The sequence below is a fragment of the Mauremys reevesii genome, unplaced genomic scaffold, assembly GCF_016161935.1.
Source record: "Mauremys reevesii isolate NIE-2019 unplaced genomic scaffold, ASM1616193v1 Contig22, whole genome shotgun sequence".
Taxonomy (NCBI): Eukaryota; Metazoa; Chordata; order Testudines; family Geoemydidae; genus Mauremys; species Mauremys reevesii.
Genome location: NW_024100832.1, coordinates 223,714 through 242,322, shown reverse-complemented (window position 1 = coordinate 242,322; position 18,609 = coordinate 223,714). Strand labels below are relative to the sequence as shown.

The 18,609-nt window shown below is 52.9% G+C and overlaps 1 protein-coding gene across 3 annotated transcripts; it reads right to left on the bottom strand.

Annotated features, from left to right (window-relative positions):
• Positions 1-3,632: 3,632 nt before the first annotated feature.
• Positions 3,633-18,385, bottom strand: LOC120393536 (zinc finger protein 777-like). 3 transcript variants are annotated; one of them, XM_039518152.1, is made up of 7 exons: positions 18,283-18,364; positions 17,702-17,831; positions 13,417-13,791; positions 9,287-9,410; positions 8,387-8,500; positions 7,809-7,922; positions 3,633-6,514 (listed from the first exon to the last, which is right to left on the bottom strand). In XM_039518152.1, exons 3-7 carry the CDS (start codon positions 13,756-13,758, stop codon positions 5,355-5,357), a joined length of 1,854 nt encoding a protein of 617 aa, XP_039374086.1. In that variant the 5' UTR covers positions 13,759-13,791; positions 17,702-17,831; positions 18,283-18,364; the 3' UTR covers positions 3,633-5,354. The 3 variants fall into 3 exon arrangements, with proteins under 3 accessions (XP_039374086.1, XP_039374085.1, XP_039374087.1); XM_039518151.1 differs by lacking the exon at positions 17,702-17,831 and having other exon boundaries at positions 18,283-18,385; XM_039518153.1 differs by lacking the exons at positions 17,702-17,831; positions 18,283-18,364 and adding an exon at positions 15,707-15,735.
• Between the last annotated feature and the right edge of the window lie 224 nt (positions 18,386-18,609).

Sequence of the window (18,609 nt, the reverse complement as noted above, 5' to 3'; positions counted from 1 at the left end):
GCCACCCGGCGAAGAAGGTCCTGGTGGGCCCGCAAGTCAATCGGTGGAGGGTCAGTCGTAGAAGCCCCGGCCACCGCCTCGTCTGGTGAAGATGACGAGGATAGGCCTTGAACCACAACCTCCGCGGGTGGTTCCTCCAAGGGGTGGGCGGCTGACTCGGGCCGAGGATGCCTCTGGGGATCAGGTGGTAACTGAGCCAAACCTGGTGGTGAAGGGGGCGGTCTGCTTATTGTGGCCTCCGGTGCCCTGTGTTCAGAGGCAGGGGCCCTCGGAGGGAAAGACATGCCTTGAGTCTCGTACTGGGCCCAGGGGACCCAGAAGCCCCACTGCTGCGCACCCTGGGCTTGACCTTGCGGGGCAGCCAGAAGACGACCGTCGCTGCCTGCCCCCGAAGCGACCGACGAGTGCCGAGATGGCCACGGGGGTGCGGAGGCGCTGATGGACTGCGCCGTCGAGGGTGGCAATCTGTCCCTGGACGGTGCCAAGGATCGGTGCCGGTCGTCGCGGTACCGAGATGGCGAACGAGACCATCGACCGCCGTGGTGCCGGGAGCTCGACCGGGAGCTCGACCGGCGGTGCCGGGAGCGGCTCCGGGAGTCACGGTGCCGGGAATCGGACCTTCATCGGTGCTGACGGGAAGGCGATCGGGACCGGGAGCGTCTCCGGGAGTGCGACCGGTACCGCGATGTTGAGCGGTACCGGGACTGCGACCAGCGTTGAGAAGGCGACTGGTACCGCGATGGTGAGCGGTGCCGGGACCTCGAGCGGCGCAACGGTGACCGTCTTCGGGACCGGGAGCGAGACCGGGACCTGGAGCGCTGTCTATTCCGTCCGTCCGGGGCAGGGGGCCGCATCATAACCGGCTTACCCGCTGACACGACAGCCCGCACCGGCGGTGCCGGGGGCCGGAGGCTCGGTGCCTCTGTGAGCTCTATGAGCTCCCTCGCCGTCGAGAATGTCTCGGGCGTGGATGGCAGCTGCAGCTCGACCGCGGTCGGCATCGGGGAGCAGGGTGGTACCGGACTCGACGGCCCTTGCGGCGCCGGAGTCAACGGCACGGTGCACGGCCACAGCCAGTACCGGAGGTGGTGGTGGTGGCTGGGCTACGTGACCCTGAGCATGGGTCTTTGCAGCTGCCTTCGCCGGCTTACGCTTCCTCGATGGTGAGAGGGAACGGTGCCGGGTCGCCGGTGCCGCTTGCGGAGGTCGAGGAGCCTCGGTGCCGGAGTGGCTCGGGGCCGCCGGTGCGCTGCGCGCCGATAAAGACTTCGGCGCCGGCGTGGTCGGTGCCGGGGGCTGGAGCGTTGCCTCCATGAGGAGCTGTTTTAAGCGACCGTCCCGCTCCTTTCATGTTCGGGGCTTAAAGGCTATGCAGATAGGGCACTTATCTGCACGGTGAGTCTCCCCGAGGCAGCGCAGGCAGGAGTCGTGCGGATCCCCGACCGGCATGTGCCGCTGGCAAGACGCGCAGGGCTTAAAGCCCGGTGCCTTGGGCATGAGCCCGCACCGGTTGCGGAAAAGGAGGGGTAAACCCCCCTTATTCCCTTATCCTAAACTATACTAACTAACTTATTCAACTATCTAACACTAAATACTCAAACAACTATATACAGACAAAAGTAGCGAACGCTAGGGTTGTGGAGGATAGAGAGCACTCCACAGTTCCAACTGGCCGTCACGGGCGGTAAGAAGGAACTGAGGAGCGGACGGGCCGGCTGGGGTATATAACCGGAGCCATAGCGGCGCCAGGGTAAAAATGTTCCGAAGAGCCGTGCACGCACGGCGCGCACACCTACATGGAATGCATAGGAGCAATCACTCGAAGAAGAACCTCACACGCTTCCTGGGTCTGACCTTGGAGCATTCAGCATCCTCTGCCCCTCCATGTGCTTCCCACAGCGAGTCCGCCCAGGCAGGGTCCTGGGGAAGCCACAGAGTCCTGCAACCCCACTTTGCAGTCAGACGTGACTCTCAGCCAGCCAGTAACACAGAGGTTTATTCGATGACAGGAACACGGTCTAAAACAGAGCTTGTAGGTACAGAGAATGGGACACCTCATCAGTGTCCATCCTGGGGGGCAGCGAGCCAGACCCCCCCCATCTGCACTTCACTCCTCATCCCCAGCCAGCCCCAAACTGAAACCCCCTCCAGCCCCTCCTCCTCTGCTGGGTTCCTTTCCCGGGCCAGGAGGTCACCTGATCTCTTTGTTCTCCCCCACCTTTAGCATCCCCTTGCAGGGGGGAAGGGCCCCGGCTGTTAGTTGCCAGGAGACAGAGGGTCGGCCAGAAACTGAGGCACCCACACAGTATTCAGAGGAAACATTACAAACAGTCCCACTTCGACACAATGCAAACCCACATTATATCGGGGTAGAGGTGTAATAACTAGACCATCCCTGACAGGTGTTTGTCTAACCTGTTCTTAAAAACCTCCAGTGACAGAGACTCCACAATCTCCCTAGGCAATTTGTTCAGGTGCTTAACCACCCTGACAGTTGGGAAGTTTTTCTTAATGTCCAACCTAAACCTCCCTTGCTGCAATTTAAGCCCATTGCTTCTTGTCCTATCCGCAGAGGTTAAGGAGAACCATTTTTCTCCCTCCTTGTAACAACCTTTTGTGTACTTGAAAACTGTTGTCAGGTCCGCCCCTTCAGTCTTCTCTTCTCAAGACTGAACAAACCCAATTTTTTCAGTCTTCCCTCATGGGTCATGGTTTCTAGACCTTCAATCATTTTTGTTGCTCTTCTCTGGACTTTCTCCAATTTGTCCACATCTTTCCTGAAATGTGGCACCCAGAACTGGACACAATACTCCAGCTGTGACCTAACGAGCACGGAGGAAAGCGGAAGAATTACTTCTCGTGTCTTGCTTACAATGCTCTTGGCTAGCACAGCCCAGAATGATGTTCGCAACAGTGTGGCACTGGTGACTGCTGATTAGCTTGGCCTGGGTTAGCCCACAAGGTAAACACCCAGCAACAGGCAGCTACCACTGTCTCCCCTTGCCTGGAGATCCAGGCTAGCACACGACTACGGCGCAATAGCCAAGTTAGTGCACTGTTTACTATGCAGCATAGATAGGGAACCCCCTAGTGATGCCCGGGATTTGGTTTGGGCTCTTCTCCTTCAAACCTGCTCATTGCAGAAGGACATGCCGGAGTTCACTAGCCCCTGTGAACAGAACAGCTACACTGAGTCAGACCTAGAGTCCATCCAGCCCAGTGTCCTGTCTTCTGACAGTGCCCAGTGCCAGGTGCCCCAGAGGGAATGAACAGAACAGGGCATTTTGGAGTGATCCACCCTGTTGTCCACTCCCAACTTCTGACAGACAGAGGCTACAGACAGAGCATAGGGTTGCATCCCTGCCCATCCTGGATAATAGCCATTGATGGACCTGTCCTCTATGAACTGATCTGGTTCTTGTCTGAACCCTGATATAGTCTTGGCCTTCACAACATCCTCTGGCAAGGAGTTCCACAGATTGACTGTGCATTGGGTGAAAAAAATACTTTTTTTTTTAAACTGCTGCCTGTTAATTTTATTGGTGACCCCTAATTCCTGTGTTATGGGAAAGAGTAAATAACATTTCCCTATTTACTTTCCCCACCCCAGTCATAATTTTATAGACCTGTCATATCCCTCCTTAGCCGTCTCTTTTCCAAGCTGAAAAGTCCCAGTCTTTTTAATCTCTCCTCTTATGGAAGCCGTTCCATACCCCTAATCATTTTGGTTACCCTTCTCTGTATCTTCTCCAATTCTAATGTGTCTTTTGTGAGAGGCAGTGGCCAGGACTGCACTCACTATTCACGGTGTGGCTGCACCATGGATTTGTAGCGCGTCATTTTGAGAGTTTCTGCCTCAACTATCCCTTTCCGAACGGTTCCCAACATCCTGTGCTTTGGGTGCTCTAGCTCCACAGAAGCACTACAGAACAGCAGCCCAGAATGCACTGATCAAACCCCAGCTAGGCCCATGGCAGACCTGCAAACACAGGCATGATCACAGCTGCTCTGCAGGGAACTGTTACCTGTCATCTTCTCAGGGGGCCAAGGCCCCCAAAAACAAACAAACCCAGCTGTGTAGACAGGCCTGAAAGCTTCCAAAGCTTGTAGCTGCAGGTCTCATTTGAGGGAGGCCTGCAGGCGGCTATTGGGAAGGTAAATAGCTCGTAGCCAGAGCAGATCTGCTGCGTGATTAGCGGGGGAGGGCTGAACCCCCAACCGGACGCTCCGTTGTAGTTAGCGCTGCTGTGGCAGATGCAATGCCTGCTCTGGAGCGTTCTCACGAGCACCCACACTACTCCTAGGTCAGGCGATGGTCATCGGAATTGAGCTTGGCTCCAATTCCTCCCTAGCCCTTTTAACTTCTGAATTACGTGTTTTGCCCTTTAAAGTGAAATACGCCTAGAGTCGGCCTTCCTGCGGCAGGCAGATCATCACACCTCACTGACACTCATGTTTTGACCACCCTGCACCCAGCTTAACTTTATCTTTTGCTGCTGCTCCAGGGTATTTGAGGGTACCACCCCCCCACCAGCTGCAGTGGGAAGCCGGAGTGTCACAAACAGAACCAGTCACCAATAGACCAGAAATCACGGCTTCGAGTTTGCCAATCGCTTCCACGGACAGGCGAGCCGGATGCTGCATTCCTGCTCTCATCCGCCAGGGTGGAGCTCGGCTTCCATTTCAGGAGGGCTGAAGGTGGTGAGGCCGAGCGGTAAGAGCATAGGCGGCCTGTAGTGTAGACCTGGCTCTGCCCCTGGCTTGCAGTGCAAATGCAGGCACTTCTCAGCCTCACCGCACCTCCGAGCCCCCAGCCGTACTGACTGCGGGAAGCCGTGCAGCACAGGCAAGCAGAGTGCATTTGTCTGTAGCACCCTGGAGGACAAAGTACTGTTAACCCAGCACGCCTGCTGACGCTCACTCCCAACAGCCTCTGCTCCACTTCTTCAGTCGCGGCAGGAAGTCGTTCACGTGACAGCAGCTCGTAGGCCTGCACTGCCCATCCCTGCAGAGCAGAGCCTGCTGGCGACGTTCCCGCCGGCGACGTTCCCGCCGGCGGTGCCAGTGCTCAGGAGACTGTTCGTACAAACAAAACAGCTGCGGCCGCTTAGACGCTTCCAACGCATTGTTCAGTCCGTCGTGGGGTCTCTTCCCCAGGCGTGGCACGTAACGGCTGCTTGCAGCTCACATTCAATACGGTCTTGCGTCACCGTCCCTCGCGGCGAGCGCTCCCCTCCCATCTGGCATGCAGAGAGGGCGTGGGATTCACTGCAGTGTTTCACATGGGGCGGATCTGGCTAGTCTCTGGGGGAGGCTCTCCCCGTGCAGCTCCCAACGCAGGGCTCGACCCCCTACTACCCAGTATTTTCCATTTTCAGGTACAGCTGCTGGTTCTTGAACTCGGCCCCCACTGCGGCCGGTGTGCCACCCTGCTGGCCGGCGTGCGCGCACTGGTGCAGCCTCAGAGACTGCTGACAGCGGAAGCTCTTGGCACAGGCGGAGCACTGGAAGGGCCGCTCGCCCGTGTGGACGCGCTGGTGCTTCAAGAGGTGCTCCTTCTGCACAAAGCTCTTCCCGCAGTCGCCGCACTGGTAGGGCCGCTCGCCCGTGTGGATCATCTGGTGGCGCACCAGCCAGGAGTGGCAGACGAAGCTCTTGCCGCACTCCAGGCACTTGTAGAGCTTCTCCTTGGTGTGGTTGCGCAGGTGCTTGAGGAAGTAGGGCTTCTGGGCGAAGCTCTTGCCGCACTGGGTGCACTTGTAGGCGCGCTCGCCGGCGTGGGTGTTCTGGTGCACGGTCAGGTTGGTGAGGCGGGTGAAGCTCTTCTCGCACTGGGCGCACTTGTACGGCTTCTCGCCGGTGTGTGTGCGCCGGTGCTCCACCAGTGTGGAGAGGCGGCTGAAGCGTTTCTCGCACTCCAGGCACTTGTAGGGCTTCTCGCCGGTGTGGGTGCGCTGGTGCTCCAGCAGGGTGGAGAGGCGGCTGAAGCACTTGGCGCAGACGCTGCACTTGTAGGGCTTCTCGCCGGTGTGGGTGCGGAGGTGGGTGGTGAGCGTGGACTGGTGGATGAAGCCCTTGCCGCACTCGGGGCACACGTGGGCGCGCTCGCCGGTGTGGGTGCGGTAGTGGTTGGTGAGGTTGGACTGCTGCGTGAAGCCCTTGCCGCACTCGGGGCACACGTAGGAGCGCTCGCCCGTGTGGGTGCGCTGGTGTTGCACGAAGTGCTCCCTGCGGCTGAAGCACTTCCCGCACTCGGGGCAGAGATAGGGCCGCTCCGTCACGGGGGCCCCCGGGCACACGGTGCTGGCTTTCAAGGGGCTGAAGTCTCTCTCATGCTGGGTGGGTTTCTCTGGCATATGTACTGCCAGGGTCATGTTTGGACCATTGGAGGGAAGGCCGTGCTCGGCACTATGGTAAATATTCTCTTCCGGTCTCTGAGCCGCAGTCCAGTGCGGCTCCAGCTCCTGTGAATCTTGCTCCTTGTTCTTCTCGTGGCTGGCGAGCCAGGTGTCATCTGGAACAGGCAGGGAAGGCAAATGTAATTCACTGGACAGACTGGGAGAAATGAAACGATGCTGCATAAAGGGCTAGGGGAACCAACTCTCTGGTCATGCATCAGAGACCAAACGAGGGATGGCTGGGCCTAGAGTCCTTCTCTGTCGCAGACCTAGGGCAGAACACAGCCTCTCCCCGCCTCACTTCCCATCTGCTAGCGGGGGACAGCAATCCTGCCCTACCGCCCAGGGCCGTGGGGAGGATAAAGACACAGCTTGGGCAGTGCTCTCCATAAACCGCCCCAAAACTTCCTCGTCATCCATCTTCACATTGCTCCGCAAAACTCTCCTTCGCCATGACACCATGCAGCCTCTGACACACAGGCTGCATGGCCTGTCATATGGACCAATATTGCCCCTTGTTCTCCTGTCCTCCCCCAGCTGTTTGTACCCACGTGTTGTCTCATCTTACACTTAGATTGTAAGTCCCTCAGGGCAGGGATCATCTTTTTGTTCTGTGTCTGTACAGCACCTTGCACAGTGGGGTCCCGATCCAAGACTAGGGCTCTTAGCAGCCACCGTAATACAAATAATTACTAACAATAATAATGAAGATCCTGCAGGACTCAGACACTACAGGGATGGGGCTACCGAAGAGACAGACCGATAGCTCGAGATGCAAAGGACGTTGGCATGTCTTTGGGTACAAATCCTCCCTGCCACACAGGTAAGTAAGGTAACGACTGATACTAGCTGGAATCATTACTGAGAGATTTCTCCCTAAATCCCTACACGGGGAGATACGAAACGGGAACTTCACAATGGGCCAGGTTCTGCACTCGAATGCGCCCATGCAGCTCCCACTGATCACACGGGCATGCACTTGAGAGAAGAATTTGTTCCAGCACCTCAGTGCCACTTGGAGCTGAGAGTCACCAGGCAAGAGAGCCTAAGGGAGAACATTTCTTGTCCCTGATCCCTTCCAGTCAATCTATCCATACATTTCTACCATGCTCCCCTTCGGGACAGCATCTGGGCGCCCCAGGGGGTTATCAGCACAGCCAAGTCCCACAGGTGGTGTCACTCCCGCCCCCAAAGCAGCCCTGCTAACGTGTCCCGGCTGAATGTTCAAAGGGGTAAACGGTCCTGTGGGGTATGCAGCATTCGGCTTCCTGCTGCGACTGAGGCCTGTCACAGAGATCCTGCTGCTCACGCTGGGCTACAGGAGAGCTTTACAAGTCGAACGCTTTTGTTTGCGCTCCTGCTTTTAAACTAGACTGCCAGGATTCCGAGACGCCTGGGCCTATCACACACCTGCCATGGGCTCTGTAGGGGCTTCTCTTTCTTCCGCATCCTGCTGCTCCTCGGCAACTGGCTCTTGCTCTTGTTTAATCTGAGCGGAGAGTTCGAGGGTAGGAATCGCAGCCGCTGTTCATTGAAAAGAGAACTCAGTGAGGGTTTTCTACCAATCCCTGCCCGACACGAAATAAACAGCTTGTGCCTCCCGGGTGTAGCTGGGCAGCAAAGACTTGCCACACACGCAGCCGAGCCAAGTCCTAGTGCTAATGCAGCCCTCGCTCCTTTCCAAATGAGCCCAAGCCCCAAAACCTGCGTCTCTGGGGCCGGCAGTCACTGAGCAGAAACCTGCCTTGCTAAAGACCATCTAGAGGAAACAAACCAAGTGGTTAAGTGCACTGACTGGTCCGCACACTCAGCGAGGAGGCACTAGCGCCAGAAATAGTTTTGATTGGTAGAGACAAAATCTGACATAAGAAAACGACTGATTTTTTTTTTTTTTTTAAAGCAAGCAGCTCCAATGGCAGATGGAGGCTTGTTGAAGTTACAGCTGCTCGCTTCACCTGCTGTTTGAGTCAATTTCAGCCAATCCTCACCTGTGCTGGGATCTGCAGTGGTTTCTCTTTCCTCCGACTCCCGCTGACCCCTCACACACGGCTCTTCCCCTCGCTCAATTCGGGACAGGATGTCAGGTTTGGAAATTGCATAGTCTGTTTATGGGAGAGGACATAGTGGCTATTAATGAACAGATAACTTATAGCAAAGAATTGTGACTTGTTTTAAATCAATCCCCTTCTATCCCCGGAGGCGATCTGTAACAACCCCCACGTAGCACCTCCTATGCGGGATGTCGAAGCACTTCACAAAGAGCGGATGAATCTCAGGCACCCGGAAGCCAGAGGAGTATTGCCACTGCATTGCACGAAGGAGGGAAGAGAGCAAGTGACATGCCCAAGGTCACACGGGGTCAGTGGCACAGCTGGGACCAGAACCAAAGTCTCAAGTTCCAGCTCTGAGTTTAGCCCCACCATCATCATTCCCTTATGCAGGGACATCAGTTACTTGCACTGCTTCTCTATGACACACCTTTTATACAGCTGAATTTACCACACCACACACAGCATCTGATTCACATCTCTCATGCACACATGTAAGTTACAGGTGAGTGAGTGCATCGATGCCAACAGGAGTTATACGTGTGTTCAAGTCAGCACAAGATCAAAATCAGGCCCACAGAACACAAAGGGTTTTCCACATACAAGGGCTGAGCCTATGAGTAAAGACAACTGCTATTCATGTCTTCAGAGCACCAAACACTGACCACCGCCACCACGCTGTGCATTGGCTTTCTGCCATGACAAAACTGCAGGCAGGCAGGCAGGCGTGCACAGCCCCAGAACTCACAGGAGTTCGAGAACACCCCTCAGCTGGCGGAGTCCAGCCAACGCTCCAGAAGTCAAGCATTTTCTAATCAATACGTGAAAAACGTTCCTTACCCAGTGAGATCATATATTCATAATTCCCCTTCATCACATTCTTGTACAGCTCCTTCTGCCAGTCTTCTAAGTTCTCCCACTCCTCCTGAGAGAAGACAGCGCTGTCCTCAAACATCACCGGCACCTGACATCAAACGTTCACTTAGCACTTTGCTTTAACTCACATCTCTTACACTTGTGTCACTAATATATAAAATAGATAGGGAGTGCCTAAAAAAGACAACTAGATTTAATGCAGAAATGGGCATTTTTTAAATACACTTTATGTTACAATTTAATGTTCATTATATTTGAAAGAACAATAGTAAAACGATGCAACAAATGAAAACAAAGGGGGATAGAATTCACTGATGGGGAGAAGCAGGGCCCGCTCCAGACCCCAGCCTACCATGCATGTGCTTGGGGGGGAACCTTGGGACTGGGCGGGGCTTGGGGTTTATTTTTGGTTTTTTTGCTTTGGCCGGGCAGCGCTGGGGGGGAGGGGGCGGGACTTGGGCAGCACGACACGACGCTCAGGGGGGGGGGGACCTGGGCAGCGCGACGCGACACTTGGGGGGGCGGGGACTTGGGCAACATGGCGCTCGGGGTGGGGACTTGGGTGGCGTGGTGCAGTGCTCGGGAGGCGGGGGCTTAGGCGGCGTGATGCGGCGCTGGGGGCGAGGACTTGGGCAGCACAGTGCGGTGCTTGGGAGGGGTGGGGGGCTTAGGTGGCATGGCGCTTGGGGGGGCGGGGACTTGGGCGGTGCGACGCTTGGGGAGGGGTTCGGTGGCGCTCACGGGGGGGCGCACTTTTTGTTTGCTTGGGGTGGCATAAATGTTAGAGCCGGCCCTGGTGAGAAGCAAAGGAATATGGTTTGTATCGTGATGCCACAGAATGAAAGCTGAGTTACAGTGAGACTAACAAAAGCCAGAAGGGTCCCATTTAATACCATCTCTCTGTAAGATTCCAGCTGCACCAAACATGAAGCAATATTTCTTCCCCTTTAACAAGCATTTTTCTTAGATATTTTAAAGTTTATGGTCGGAAAGATACAGGGCCAGATTCAGATCTTTTGCACTGGTGTGAATCTAGAGTAACACCACTGAGTTACTCCAAGGCAGTGGAAAGTATGCCTTGTTTTGTGGAAAGTAACCAATTCATCTCCAGTTGCACTCCAGACTGTTAAAGCTGCTTTACAGCACAGTAAGGTGCTGAGTTTTGAGTTATGAAAAGCATGTTGGAAACGCTTTTTCTACGACATCTGCACACTGCACTCGGACATTACACAATGGGCGCTAATACGAGAATCTGGACACCCTGCTGTAAATCACAACAATCCAAATCGTAACACTGGGAGTGGAAGAGGGATTATTTAGCTTGGGAATGAATTATGAAAGGAGGAGAAGCCAGAAACAACATCATCAGTGTCAGAGGATGGTAAGAAAAAGGGACTCACTGTCAGTGTTCATTAAAAAATAATTCCCCTAGCTTTGGCTGAGGAAGGACTCCTGCAGGTCTGAGCAGCGGAACACCAGGCACCTTTGACGTATCTTTATTTGAGAAGTTAGTCTCTATATGTCATAGAATGAGATCATAGAGACACACCATAGAATATCAGGGTTGGAAGGGACCTCAGGAGGTATCTAGCCCAACCCCCTGCTCAAAGCAGGGCCAATCCCCAGACAGATTTTTGCCCCAGATCCCTAAATGGCCCCCTCAAGGATTGAACTCACAACCCTGGGTTTAGCAGGCCAATGCTCAAACCACTGAGCTATCCTGAAGTCTTCCAGAGACCCTTTAGGGGATCACAGTTCAGAGATAAACTGCAAAAAACAAAGCATCTGCCTCTGGCTGTACAGACAGGCCTCAGTACAGGGAACGAGGGAAAATGAGTCCGGACATACCCGGTTCAACGTCTTTCAAAGCTACGAGAGCTAGACGCTCAGGCAGGGTCACTGGGGGGGACTGGATCCTAGGTTGGGGAGGGAGTGTGGGCAGAGCAGACAGTCTCCTGGAGGAACAACTATGGCCTGAGGCACTGCTACCAGCACACTACCAACAGCTGATTTTAGTAACTTACCCTTCCCTCGGAGCAGCATAGCTCCTGGCACAGGAGGGGGCGTAAGGGATTCTTTGGCTGGCCTGGAGGTTGGGGTGCTACCTGCATGCTCAAGAACAAAGGACCCTCTGCGCCCAAGAGAGGATAAACTCGCCCCAACAGCCAGCACAAGAGGGCTGCAGTGGGAGTGGGGATTCTCCCGATATGAGCCCCAGATGGACGGTACAGGGACGACTTCTAGGCAACCATCCAATGAGCCCTTCAGACTAATGTGACTAGCTAAAGCTAGTGGCTAATCAAGGCACTGCCTCTATTCAAACCATTTTGCAATGGGGAATTAAAGGGCCTCTGGATCAGAGATATGAAAAATCTAAGACTATCAATTAATCACAGTTAACTCAAGTGATTAATTCAAAAATTAACTTGATTAAAAAAAATTAATCTCAAGTAATCACAGTTTTAATCATACTGTTAAACAAGAATAGAACAACAATTGAAATTTATTATATATTTGTGGATGTTTTTCTACATTTTCAAATACATTGATTTGAATTACAACACAGAATACAAAGTGTAGAGTGCTCACTTTATATTTTATTACAAATATTTGCACTGTAAAAAAGAAAGAAAAGATAGTATTTTTCAATTCACCTCGTATAGGTACTGTAGTGCAATCACTTTATCGTGAAAGTGCAACTTACAGAAGTAGAATTATTTTTTTACATAACTGCACTCAAAAACAAAACAATGTAAAACTTTAGCGCCCACAAGTCCACTCGGTCCTACTTCTTGTTCAGCCAATCACTAAGACTAACAAATGTGTTTACGTTTACGGGAGATAATGCTGCTCACTTATTTACAATGTCACCTGAAAGTGAGAACAGGCATTTGCGTGGCACTTTTGTAGCCGGCATTTGCATGGAATTTACGTGCCAGATATGCTAAACATTCGTATGCCCCTTCATGCTTCAGCCACCATTCCAGAGGACATGCTTCCATACTGATGACAGGTTCTGCTCGATAATAATCCCAAGCAGTGTGGACTGATGCACGTTCATTTTCATCATCTGAGTCAGATGCCACCAGCAGAAGGTAGTTCAGGTTCTGTAGTTTCTGAATTGGAGGGTTGCTCTTTTAAGACTTCTGACAGCATGTTCCACATCTCGTCCCGTTCAGATTTTGGAAGGCACTTCAGATTTTTAAACCTCGGGCCTAGTGCTGTAGCTATCTTTAGAAATCTCACATTGGTGCCTTCTTTGCATTTTGCCAAATCTGCAGTGAAAGTGTTCTTAAATCAAACAACATGTGCCGGGTCGTCATCTGAGACTGCCACAAAATATATGGTAGAATGTGGGTAAAACCACACAGCAGGAGACATACAATTCTCCCCCAAGGAGTTCAGTCACAAATTTAATTAACACATGTTTTTAACAAGCTTCATCAGCATGGAAGCATGTCCTCTGGAATGGTGGCTGAAGCACGAAGGGGCATACAAAGATTTAGCACATCTGGCACATAAATTCCATGCAAATGCCAGCTACAAAAGTGCCATGCGAATGCCTGTTCTCCCTTTCAGATGACACTGTAAATAATAAGCAGGCAGCATTATCTCCCATAAATGTAAATAAACCAGGTTAGCTACTGGTTGAACAAGAAGTAGGACTGAGTAGACTTGTAGGCTCAAAAGTTTTACATTGTTTTGTTTTTGAGGGCAGTTATGTAAAACAAAGAAATTCTACATTTGTAAGTTGCACTTTCACGATAGACTGCTCTACAGTACTTGTATGAGGTGAATTGAAATACTATTTTTCTTGATCTTTTTATAGTGCAAATATATGTAATTCAAAATATCAAGTGAGCACTGTACATTCTGTATTGTTTTGCAACTGAAATCAATATATTTGAAAATGTAGAAAACATCCAAAAATATTTAAATAAGTGGTATTCTATTATTGTTTAACAGTGCGATTAAAACTGCAATTAATCACAATTATTATTATTTTTTAAACTGTTTGACAGCCCTAGAAAAATCCCTTTGTTACCCAATACAGGCTCAGCCTTTACTTCCTGTATTAACCGTGGTACGATTACCTTGGGGACTTCTCCATTAATACCAGGAGGAAGCCTCAGGATCCAGAAGTTCCTGTTCTTCAGCAGGTTCTCCATGTTCTCCAGCCTCCTCTGCAGCAGCCCGTACTCCTGGATCAGAGTTCCCAGCACAGTCCACTTACTCTCCAGCTGGTTTCCAAACTCCAACTCTGTTTTCTCACACTCGAATATTTTCTTCTCAGCCATCCCAGTTCTCCCCTCCAGACTCAGCAACCGTGTAGCAAACGAATCCACCTTCCTCTCCACAGCTTGGATGGCAGCCACTAGGGTCCACATCGAAATCTCTGCTGTTTGCACAGATGTTCGTTCAGGCTGGGAAGACATCAGGCGCTGTGACTCTGCATCCCATTCCTGAGCCTGTTTGCAAGGAGAGAGAAGGGAAATGGAGCTAGAGTCAGATACAGAGAATCAGCACAAGAGCCGTTCACATGCCGCAGACTCCTCGGCACTGTGCGACCTTTATTCCGACAGTGTCACTGTCCTGATGCGACAAATGAGCTCTTTTGACATCTTCATCAGAATTATAAACTCCTTGAAATGAGGCTCATAAAAAGTTCAGCTGCCCTGGGACATGAATATTAGCTACCCAGCTATTTTCGTCTTAAAATAGTGCTGTGACGGTCTGAAGCGGAGTTTGTCAGTCAGCAGAGCGTCAGGGCCCCTAGACAGAACTTTATACCCACACAGGGGAGGTTTAAGGGCTGCCTCCAGCTTGCAATTGAGTCAGTTTCTAAAGTGCGAGTTAAGACTAGCGTCAGCTCTTACAACTGCCCATTAGTTAACCTGCTAGTTTCCATGATCACACACTCCTAATTTCTGTTAAATGTTTCTGTCCCTGTTGCCGTGTGAAAGACCCAGAGTGAAAACGCCTACACGAAGGGATGTCAAATGCCCAGTGTAAATAAATAAAGAAAAGATCCTATAATCTTCCTCTAATTTCCTTCTGTTGTAGTCTTTTTCGGATGTAGTCTTGCATCCGAAGAAGTGGGTATTCACCCACGAAAGCTCATGCTGCAAAACGTCTGTTAGTCTATAAGGTGCCACAGGATTCTTTGTTGCTTTTACAGATCCAGACTAACACGGCTACCCCTCTGATATCTTTTTCACTGTTACTTGTAACAGTATTAATGATTTTAAGTTGATGCCCCCTTGAAGTTTGCAGATGCCATGTTGTGTAAGTTCATGTTGCTATAGCTGCTGCATGAGAGAGGCTACGAACAATTTTAGTGAAATACAAGCGTGTGTACACACTGTACAAATAAAAAGTGGTTTTAAAAGCAGTTTTGGAGGTGGCCAAACTCTCTGCCTGCTGGTGGCTTGATCATTTTCCATTCAAAATGCCAAGTTTGTTTATTTGGAAGAAGCTAGTGTAATGTAGCTCTGCTACTGGGAGTCACAACCCAGTGGATTCTGGTTATATAGGAATCTACAGTGCTTTCCTGCCAGCCAGCAGATCCTGATTGCTGTACTAGGAACCACAGAGTTAGCAGTTCTGCGTTTTTCATGGAATATCTTTATCCACGCTTTTCACACTTATACACTGAGGGGTCCCTCGAATTCCCAGGAACTATTCAGACATGTAAAGTTACTCTTTAAGTGCCACTTTCATTCCTGCAGACTATTATCCTTTGCTGCAAGTAAGGCATGCAATTCTAGTTAATTTCATTCACAGCCTAAGCGACTGAATGGCAATGATGCCTGACAAAGTTTTGTCACTGACATGACCTCTCATGAGAGCGCCACCGGAACAACGTACAAGCAACGGAGGTGGTCTCATCTTTAAAACAGTGTCAGACACTAGAGGAATGATACAAAACTGTACAGCAGAAAGGATCTATTTTAAAATGAAGAATCACAGTGACGGTCAGAATCTAGGCTGTCTTTTCAAAACTGATAACCTTTACACACAACACTCAAATGCGAGACAAAGATTATCTTTGCACGCAGCTCAGAGGTAAGTAGCAAAAAAAGGCATGAGTCCTTGTCCACACGGGAAAGTTTGACCAGTTATACTGGTATAGGCTCACCGGTATAACACCCCACCCCACGTGGACACACTCATTTGGGTATAACAGCACCTTTTCCCAGTTTAGAGTCAGAGCATTTAAGGCCAGAAGCGCCCACCAAACCATTTAGCCTGTCACAGCCCACCAACCCCAGCCAGCTCCCTCACACTGAACCCAACATGTGACATTTGCCCAGAGTAAGACAGCCCACAAGAGGCTAGTAACTCCTTCCCAAGCAACATAACTAGGCTGGTTTAAATTCCTACCTTATACAAAACAAAACCGAAAATCTCTCCCGTGTAGACCAGACCCGAGTCCTTCACACCCAAATCCTACACAGTGAAGGAGAATTTAGCTCATCAGAAGCTTGATGCTTGTTTTCTACCGGCCCAACCCAATGCATCATCCCCCACATATTTTTTACTCAGGATATTCCACACACTGCTGGGATCAGTGTTCCAAGAATGCCTAGAGGTCCCAACCACAGTCAAGGACCCATTGTTAGTGATATTCCTGTAGCGTCAGAGAGCCCCAGTTACAGACCAGGATCCCGTTGTGCTATGCCCCAAAGAGTTCACAGTCTGAAGTGCAAGACAAGAGACAACAGATGGAGACAGAGACATGGGGGAGTTTAAGGAGACAATGAGACAGTACTGGTCAGCATGGTAGGCAGTGGGCTCTACACACCAGCCGCCTAACCGTGGTGAAGTTTTCTGTAGGCCTGGTAGCTTAGTGGCTGTTTTGGGTGGGGGGATCTCCCAAGCATGAGGGGCAGCAAGGGAGAAAGCACATAGGTGACACGTTTGAAAATCTAACCAGTGGGTGACAGTGGTTGGCACTGACCTTGAAGGTGGATGGGGAGGGTGGGGCTAGGCTGTCAAAACCCTTGAAAGTGAAGGTAAGTAGCTTTTGTTTGTTGAACTGGAGAACAGGGAATGAACAGGCAGCAGGTTTAAAACAAACAAAAAGAAGTATTTCTTCACACAATGCACAGCCAACCGGTGGAACTCCTTGCCAGAGGATGTTGTGAAGGCCAAGGTTATAACAGGGTTCCAAAATGGAACTAGACAAGTTCATGGAGGCCAGGTCCATCAATGGCTATTAGCCAGGCTGGGCAGGGATGGTGTCCCTGGCCTCTGTTTGCCAGAAGCTGGGAATGGGTGACAGGGGATGGGTCACTTGAGGATTCCCTGTTCTGTTCATTCCCTCTGGGGCACTTAGTTTTGGCCACTGTTGGAAGACAGGACACTGGACTAGATGGACCTCTGGCCTGACCCAGTGTGGCTGTTCTTATGAGCCTGTGGAAGGATTCAAAGCCGGGAATGACATGTTCTGAGCAACAAGCTATGAAAGCGACCTTGGCAGCAGCACGCTGAATGGACACAAGCTGGGCAAGGCTGCATTTGCCAAGGCTGGGGGAAGAAGGTGGCAGAACTGAGAGGTGAGCAGATGAGAACCTGGGGGTGAGCGTTTCAGCTGTGTGGCTGGACAGGAAAGGCCGTCTCTTAGGGTACGTCCAGACTACCCACCGAATCGGCAGGTAGCGATCGATTTTGCGGGGATCGATATATCGCATCTCATCTAGACGTGATATATCGATCCCCGAACGCGCTCCCGTCGACTCCGGAACTCCACCGGAGCGAGTGGCGGTAGCGGAGTCGACGGGGAGCCGCGGACGTCGATCCCGAGCGGTGAGGACGGGAGGTAAGTCGGGATAAGATACTTCGACTTCAGCTACGGTATTCCCGTAGCTGAAGTTGTGTATCTTACCTTGACACTGCCCCCCAGTGTGGACCAGGCCTCAGAGATGTCGTGCAAAAAGAATCAGCAAGATTTAGGCATAGCCTGAATGAGAGGACCTAGAAATTGATCTGAGTCAAAGAGGAGGCCCAGGTTACAGGCCTGAGTGACAGGCAGAATGGTGGTGCTGTCCACAGTGATCAAGGAAAGAGGTCGCAGGTAAGACTAAGGCGAAGGGAGAAAGGTTAAGAGCTCTGATTTAGCCACGTTGAGCTTAAGCTGACAGCTAGAAACCACAAGGAGAAGTCAGAGAGGCAGGCTGAGAGTTCAGCTTGGCCAGGAGGAGACAGGTCTGAAGCAGAGCGACAGGTCTGTGCGCCGTCAGCACAGAGAGGAGAGCTGGGTTTGTGAATGCGGAGGAGGCTACCCACAGATAAGGTGGGGAGGGAGAAGAGAAGGGCATTGTGCTGCGCCCTGCACTAATCCGGAGTGAGAGCGGGTCGGTGCGGCGAGGAGCTTACGTGGTAGGGAATCAATGCGGCAGACACCTGCCCAAGCAGTGCCCCAGGTGGGAGCAGGCTGCCCGAAGCCAGGGGGACTCCTCCCAGGGCAGAAGTGGTGCAAGTCTGGAAGCGTTTCCAGGAGCCGGACCTAGACAGACCAGACGGGCAAAGGGTGAGAGGAGAGCGAGCGGCTCAGGCCAGGACAGCGAACAAGGGGACCCCGGGCGAGCCGGACCCCGCGCTCACAACCCCCAAGTGCCTCTGGGCGGGGAGGCTGCGCGCTCCGCTACGGCAGGGGCAGGAGCGGGGGGCGAGGAGCGAGGCCGGGCTGGAGCTGGCGCAGGGGCAGCCCCGTTCACACCGCCCCCGGCCCCCGACACAAACACAGCCCCGGCCGAGACCGAGCAGCGCCCAGGCCCAGGCCCGGTCCCGCCGCACAGGCTGCGGGGCGGGGCGAGTCAGAGCCTGGGGCCGGGCCGGGGGAACTCCCGCAGCTCCGCCCCGAGGAAACGCGCCGCGACCCGGGGCCGGTCGGTGCCGAACGGGTAACACGGGCCCGGCAGCGCGTCCCCGGCAACCGGAGCCCGCCGGGCCCTCACCTGGGCAGCGGCCCGCTCGGCCATGGCCCCCCCGGGGAGGCGGGCGGGGCTTCACCAGCGGGCCCGGCCCGGCCGAGCTCCGCTCCCGCTCCGGGCTGGGCAGGGTCCCGGCGCCGCCTCGCCACGGGCCGGCCCCGCTGCCGGGCGGAGCGCAGTGCATGCCGGGAGCGGGGTGGCGGTCCCCGGGCTTCCAGCGCCCCCTGGCGGCCCTGGGGGGAGCAGCCCCGTTCGCGCGGCAAAGCCGGGGCCAGGGGCGGGTATCCCCGGGACCCTCTCCCACAGACCCCCCCACTCCTATCTCCCTCCCCCTTCCTACTCCCCACCCCA